A 7769-nucleotide genomic window follows, 5' to 3' on the forward strand; every position below is an offset into this window, starting at 1 on the left:
ACCAGTTAAAAATTATACGAACGTTCTCTTACGATAAATCAAACAAATGACCAGTTAGAAATTATACGAACGTTCTCTTACGATAAATCAAACAAATGACCAGTTAGAAATTATACGAACGTTCTCTTACGATAAATCACACAAATGACCAGTTAGAAATTATACGAACGTTCTCTTACGATAACTCACACAAATGACCAGTTAGAAATTATACGAACGTTCTTTTACGATAAATCACACAAATGACCAGTTAGAAATTATACGAACGTTCTCTTACGATAAATCAAACAAATGACCAGTTAAAAACTAGTGGGCGTACAGTCACGTTAAAATTCCAGATAACCAATTACAAATTATACGATTATCCAATCACGATAAGCCAAAAAAAAAAGTGGCCAGTTAGAAACTGTGAAAGAATTAAAGCAAACATCTACCGCTCGGTAACTATTCGAAGTTCCAGTAACGTTAAAACAAACTAACAAATTGACAAATAGAAACATTTCAGAATTTTGTGTTCTATTTTCTAAAGTTACTACTTTCTCTAGAGTCGTTTTTGAGCTACAGTATTTCTAGCAGACTGCAAAGAACAAACAGTCTGTGAGGTTTCGCATGATTTTAAAAAGAGTCTTCAGATTTGTTGAAGTTTTTTGATCTGATTATCAGAACTCTCTGTCATTTTCTTAAATGCTATGTTAGTAACTAGTGATGTTGTTGTGTTTATTTTTATTGCTTTCGACAGCGCTCACAACGTGTGGTCCAAGTCACTTTCGTTGTTACAACGGTCAGTGCATCGAAGAGAAATACCGTTGTGATGCACAGTACCACTGCCGTGACCGAAGTGACGAAGTTGATTGTGGTATGTAAATAATAATAAGAATTAATCAACTGTTGTTTCTTCAATACCTATAAAAGTATTTATATGTTTGGAGAGTAAATTTGAAATATTTTATTTCATCAAATAAATTCGAGGAATGAATGTGAAAAGTGATAATTAGCAACAATAATGCATTATTGTTCTATTAATTACTTTATGCTTTATTAGCAACAATAATGCATTGTTGTTCTATGAATTACTTTGTTTTATTAGCAACAATAATGCATTATTGTTCTTTGAATTACTTTTTTTATTAGCAACAATAATGCATTATTGTTCTATTAATTACTTTTTGTTTTATTAGCAACAATAATGCATTGTTGTTCTATGAATTACTTTGTTTTATTAGCAACAATAATGCATTATTGTTCTATGAATTACATTTTGTTTTATTAGCAACAATAATGCATTATTGTTCTATGAATTACATTTTGTTTTATTAGCAACAATAATGCATTATTGTTCTATGAATTACTTTTTGTTTTCTTATGTTCGTAACGTATAAAAATGTTAGTTTTGTTTTAGAAATGTAATATAACAAACTTCTTTAAATCGATATATTTATGTATATAACATTTAAATTATCAAACTTTACAAATCTGAAACTTACTTAAACATTTATGATTTATACTGATTACAGGTCCTAACCAAGAACTCTAACTTGGGTTATATTTTACAAACATTGTTATTCAACAACGTGACTTTCTTTATGTACCTTTAGGTACGGTACAGAATCTGACTACGAGTTATAAAACAAGTATCGTTATTTTCTTGTGTTATTTGGAACAGAGACTGTTGTACATACAGCGTTAACACATTATTTCTTACTGTATTTATTTTATTGGGCTCAGAATACAACGGTACGTTTACGAACTTACAACGCTATAATCTAAGACAGACAAACAAACTAACTAACTAACTAACAAGAAACGGCATACATTCTAAGTGTTACAATTTTCTGATTGTTTATCACATACATTAAAAGTGTTACAATAATTCTGATTGTTTATCACATACATTTTAAGTGTTACAATGTTTCTGATTGTTTATCACATACTTTATAAGTGTTACAATGTTTCTGATTGTTTGCCACATACGTTATAAGTGTTACAATGTTTCTGATTGTTTGTCACATACATTATAAATGTTACAATGTTTTTGATTGTTTGCCACATACTTTATAAGTGTTACAATGTTTCTGATTGTTTGTCACATACATTATAAGTGTTACAATGTTTCTGATTGTTTATCACATACGTTATAAGTGTTACAATGTTTCTGATTGTTTGTCACATACATTATAAGTGTTACAATGTTTCTGATTGTTTATCACATACATTATAAGTGTTACAATGTTTCTGATTGTTTGCCACATACATTATAAGTGTTACAATGTTTCTGGTTGTTTGCCACATACATTATGAGTGTTATAATGTTTCTGGTTGTTTGCCACATACATTATAAGTATTATAATGTTTCTGGTTGTTTTCCACATACATTATAAGTGTTACAATGTTTCTGATTGTTTATCACATACATTATAAGTGTTACAATGTTTCTGATTGTTTGCCACATATATTATAAGTGTTACAATGTTTCTGGTTGTTTGCCACATACATTATAAGTATTATAATGTTTCTAGTTGTTTGCCACATACATTATAAGTGTTATAATGTTTCTGGTTGTTTTCCACATACATTATAAGTGTTACAATGTTTCTGGTTGTTTGCCACATACATTATAAGTGTTACAATGTTTCTGATTGTTTGCCGCATACATTCTAAGTATTATAATGTTTCTGATTGTTTGCCACATACATTATAAGTGTTACAATGTTTCTGGTTGTTTGCCACATACATTATAAGTGTTACAATGTTTCTGATTGTTTGCCACATACATTATAAGTGTTACAATGTTTCTGGTTGTTTGCCACATACATTATAAGTGTTACAATGTTTCTGATTGTTTCATTAAACCATTTCACGATGATGGTTCCGATGCAATTTATAGAACAATTTAGTCTTTTAGAAAATCAACTAATCTAATTAACTACATACAAAAGTGAGGTTTTCAACAAATAGTTAATTTTCCTTAAGCCGGATTCTTCTTAACCCAAATAATTGATATTTTTTGATTCAGTTCAAGAAGATTGCCCTGATGATTACGTGAAATGTTCCGGCGGACAATGTATCCGGCTAGACTGGTGGTGTGATTTCCGGCTTGACTGTCCGGATTTTTCGGATGAAAAGTTTTGTGGTAAGATATAGATAGAAACTTCTTAACGTTTTTTTTTGTTTTTTGTTTTTCATTTTGCTAATATTGTCTTTTACTTTCATGATCTTTCTTTAAGATTTATCTCTCCTCAAAGCTTATTAATATCTTATACATATATATCATTCTTTTCATAACCTCTCTACTGCCTTTCAACGTCTTTTTTTATTTTGTTTATACCAATTTCGTTCTATATATTTTTCATGGCTTCCCCTCTGTTTCCTTTCCTTCTCGTTAAGAATTCTAGGTGTATCGGTCTTCTAATACCTTTATCATCAACTTTCTGTTAGACGTAAACTTTTTTTTTTTTGTCTTTTTTCTTTTTTGTGTCTCTGATTTCTTTCTCTTGCTTTTTTTTTAAACTTGGATTTTTTTATTATTATTTTTTTAGAACCTGCATAATTGCCTATCAGTCATTTTCTTGTTGTTGGTGATCGTATTTAGTCTTTAATTTTCCTTACGTTACTCCGCTGTCGTAACTAATGTGGAAATTTAAAACCTATTTCTGTAGAAAATATGTATACGACTTATGTATCAGTTTCTCCCAACGTGAGGCCAGTATTTTATAGAGACATTTACTCAAACTTATAAAACGTGGTCAAACAGGAGTGTTTATGTATGTATTTTACTTAGACAACAGAAGACGAACATGCAATGAAGACGAGTTCCTGTGCATGAATGGAGAGTGTGTTTCTCAACATCACAGATGTTTCCGAACCAAGGAATCCAGGGAAGGATGCGCTGATGGATCTCACTTGATAGGCTGTGGTGCGTTTGATGTTATTTACAACAATTTCATTAACAAAAAAAAATTAATTATTTAGCTTGTGGCGCTGATTTGGAAGTTCTAAAGATCGTCTTAAAACTACTTCTATTGAAATATTTATCCTTCTTTTAATTCTAATAGATATTATGTAAGGAAAATTACTATAATTATTTCCCAACCAAGAAAAATGTGCGTGTCAGAATAAATATTATATTTGGAAGTTCCGAGCATTGATTAAGATTCACCGCGTAAATTAAGAACAACTATTATATCAGAGGGGTGAATGTGTAATACACATTTAAAACTTTTAGGATAGGACAAAAATATGTCAATAGTTTTTTTATCACGTTAATTGCAATGCTATTTGATATTTTCTATTCTTTATTTTCTATAAACTATTTTCTTAAGCTCCTCCGTGACGCGTCCGAGATAACTCGAACGTCTTCCATTTTTCAAAAAATATTTGCCCGAGTTAATTCGGGTCAACAATTTTCGCCGTATTTTTAATTATTTGCTCGAATATATTTGAATCTTATCATGTACTAGAATCAGTGCTCGCTAGGTGTCATTGGAAATGCTGTTGGTGCTGGCCTATATCTGATTTATTCAGAAAAGCATCATTTACTGTATGTTCATTGAAATAATATATATCACGTAAAAATCCAGATACATAACATTTATTTATCGAGTACATTTTGTACGGAAACATAATAACAGATCATAAAAGAAATTTTGTCGCATTAATATGTAAATACAGGTTATCAAAAGCGAAATATCAAAATAAAGACTTACACGAAAGGAGTTAATATGTTCATTATTATTTTATGTTACCTAGAATAGAAAGGAATGTAAATTACAACTTTCCTGATGACTATAAAACAACTTAATTTCTAGAAAATTCGACGTGTGCAGAAAGTCAACTGAAATGTTCCAACAGCTACTGTATCGATAAGAGCTTGGCTTGTGATGGAAACATTCATTGCCAGTTTTCTTGGACTGATGAAGTAGGATGCCGTAAGTATTTTAAAATTTTAACAGTCATCATTTAGGATAATGTAACGACATTAATTCATCCGTGGCAGTGTGAAGACAACGAACGTTTTCAACTGGTGTCCGGACTGAAGAAAATGTTTGAGTTGGTGTCGTGGGGAACGAAGTTGTGCGCTGGTGGAGTGGGGACTGTGTTTTGACTGGTTGTGTAGAGACGACGTTTTTCAACTGGTAGTGCCAAGAACGGAGTATTCATCTTGTGGCGTGGAAATTGAGTTTTGAGATGGTGGCGTAAAGAACAAAATTTTGAGTTAGAAGTACGAAACTAATTTTTTTTTTTTTAGCTTGTGGCGTAGAAAACTATGTTACTAGCAGGTGGCGCTGTTTTTGAAGTTCGAAACATCGTCTTAAAACTACTACTTCTGGATGAAGCTCGTTACACTATGCTGAATGAAACTGTCTACAAATTCTTTTGATTCTAGTGGCACACGAAATGGATATAATGTGTTGAAAACTATTCATAATATACCCATATGGTTGAAAACAGAAATATATTTTATAGAACTCATCATTTCGTCAATTAAAACTTCATGCCTTTGTGTGTGTGTGTGTGTGTTAATATCTTTTGTTAGAATAAAACCAAAGGATAAAATTGGAATAAACTTGAGTTTAATAAAATTATAGCCCCCCCCCCAAATTGGAATAAACTTGAGTTTAATAAAATTATAGCCCCCCTCAAATTGGAATAAACTTGAGTTTAATAAAATTATAGCCCCCCCTCCCAGTGGTACAGCGGTATGTCTGCGGACTTACAACGCTAGAATACGGGTTTCGACACCCGGGGTGGGCAGAGCACAGTTAGCCCATTGTGTAGTTTTATGCTTCATTGCTTAATTACAAACAATCAAACAATCAAATTATAATTCGCAACTAAGAAAACTAATATACGTGTTAGAATAAATATGATATTTGGAAGTTCCAAACATTAATTATTTCATGATGTGGTAGTCTTTCATACACATACACCATACCATAATGAGATAAAATGAAATATACAAGAAGGTTAAATCTAAATTTCATTTTACCTGCGTTGTGCGAACTAATTATAATTATAATCTTTTGTTGAAAAGTTACCGAGCATTTCACGATGTAGGATGACTAATATGGCGAAGCACACGATCTATACTCTTAGTGGGTAATAGATGTAATCAATTAATCTGGCGAAACGCCATCCACTTTTAATGAGTAATGGATGCAATATTACTTAATAATAATAACGCTGAAAATGATTTTATACTTTCAAAGTTTTCAGGGACAAGATTATGTAGTAGCATTTAAGATACATATTATTTGTTATACGCCTTTAGCAAGAAGGCATTTCTCTCAAAAACAGGCCTATTTAATTACGTTGCGAGGGCAAAATTAATTATCATTGAACATGACGTATATCAAATGAATTTATTTCTCGTTCCACTCAGTGCCTACGGACTGAAATATATTGTGGTGTAAATTTCATTATGGTTTCGCCTCACGTCTACTGGCCACATTTCTATACTGCTTGGTCTATAGTATATATATAGTCTATATTAACTATCATAATCGTATCGATATCGTTGATTGATTTTGTGTTTTCAGTAATTGGTCTCGATACATTCTCTTGATAATAAGTAGCTGTGCGCTTTGGGAAACTTAAAGTTATCATAAAGCCCAGTCAAAAGGACATGTATCATGTTTGAAAATCCATATCATCTCACGGTCGGAGGCAAATCGCCAGGGGGCCTGGCAGGGCCAGGTGATTAAGGAGCTCGACTCGCAATCTGCGGGTCGCGGGTTCGAATTCCCGTCCCACCAAACATGCTCGCCCTTTCAGTCTTTGGAGCGTTATAATGTGACAGTCAATCCCACTATTCGTTGGTAAAATAGTAGCCCAAGAGTTGGCGGTGGGTGGTGATGACTAGCTGCCTTCACTCTAGTCTTTCACTGCTAAATTAGGGACGGCTAGCGCAAACAGCCTTCGTGTAGGTTTGCGCGAAATTCAAACCAAACCAAATCGCCCGTTCCTTGTCGAGCATATATTCACAGACCTCGTCCAACGTTACAACAATTTTCCATCTCTCAGATTCAAGATATGTTACTTACAATTTTCTGCGGTTGACTTTTTTTTTTGCCCCACTGTGTTTAGGCAAACGTTTACGTGTTTTATGTATATAAATATCGAGAATAAACCTAGACTAGCAGCTAGTCTACTTGTGGTTTTTACTTAATTGGAGATAAAATATATTTGCTATTTATCTCTTGCGCATTTGATTTGGATATGTAAAAATTATTAGCATTAACTTTCTGGATCCTTGAACGATCAGTCGGAGAACTTCGACAGCGATAGCAGCAAGCCTGCATGTATTGGAAGTCTGTTTAGATGGGTTTTACATTCCCATACGTGTATGTGTGCGGAACTCCTTTATCCCATGCTTTTCATTGTATGTTGTGAATAGAAGTATTTAATATTGGTGAACCTAGAGCTTTGTTCTCTTGGCTATTTCACTGTATGAATATCTTTCCTCGGAAAGGACTGTGGAGGTCCAGCCAAAAGTCCAGCCGTGACAACATTGTACTGTCAAAAAAAAAAAGGTTACGAATTCGCCATGAACCAATTACACCAATGTTGCCCTTGTCGTCCTGCCACATACACCAATCAGTTTTTATAGAGTGAAATTAAGTATCTTTATACTACGCAAAACTATGAGTGTAATCATACAAAGATAACGTGTTACTTCGGTAGAGATAAATAAAGTAGTTACGTACTCATCTTTAATAATTGGCTGGCCAGGTGGTTAAGGCGCTCGACTCGCAATCTGAGGGTCGCGGGTT

The 7769-nt window shown here is 32.8% G+C and overlaps 1 protein-coding gene across 1 annotated transcript in view; it reads left to right on the forward strand.

Annotated features, from left to right (window-relative positions):
- The window catches only part of LOC106465748 (G-protein coupled receptor GRL101-like), a gene marked incomplete at its 5' end in the record, with an annotated part of 84251 nt that overhangs the window by 31416 nt on the left and 45066 nt on the right, over nucleotides 1-7769 (forward strand). The window contains 4 exons of the mRNA XM_022393672.1: nucleotides 740-856; nucleotides 3014-3130; nucleotides 3779-3913; nucleotides 4806-4925. Of these exons, the coding sequence (XP_022249380.1) occupies nucleotides 740-856; nucleotides 3014-3130; nucleotides 3779-3913; nucleotides 4806-4925 (489 nt within the window). The remainder of the gene's footprint in view (nucleotides 1-739; nucleotides 857-3013; nucleotides 3131-3778; nucleotides 3914-4805; nucleotides 4926-7769) is intronic.

The sequence above is a fragment of the Limulus polyphemus genome, unplaced genomic scaffold (genome assembly GCF_000517525.1).
Source record: "Limulus polyphemus unplaced genomic scaffold, Limulus_polyphemus-2.1.2 Scaffold2037, whole genome shotgun sequence".
NCBI lineage: Eukaryota > Metazoa > Arthropoda > Merostomata > Xiphosura > Limulidae > Limulus > Limulus polyphemus.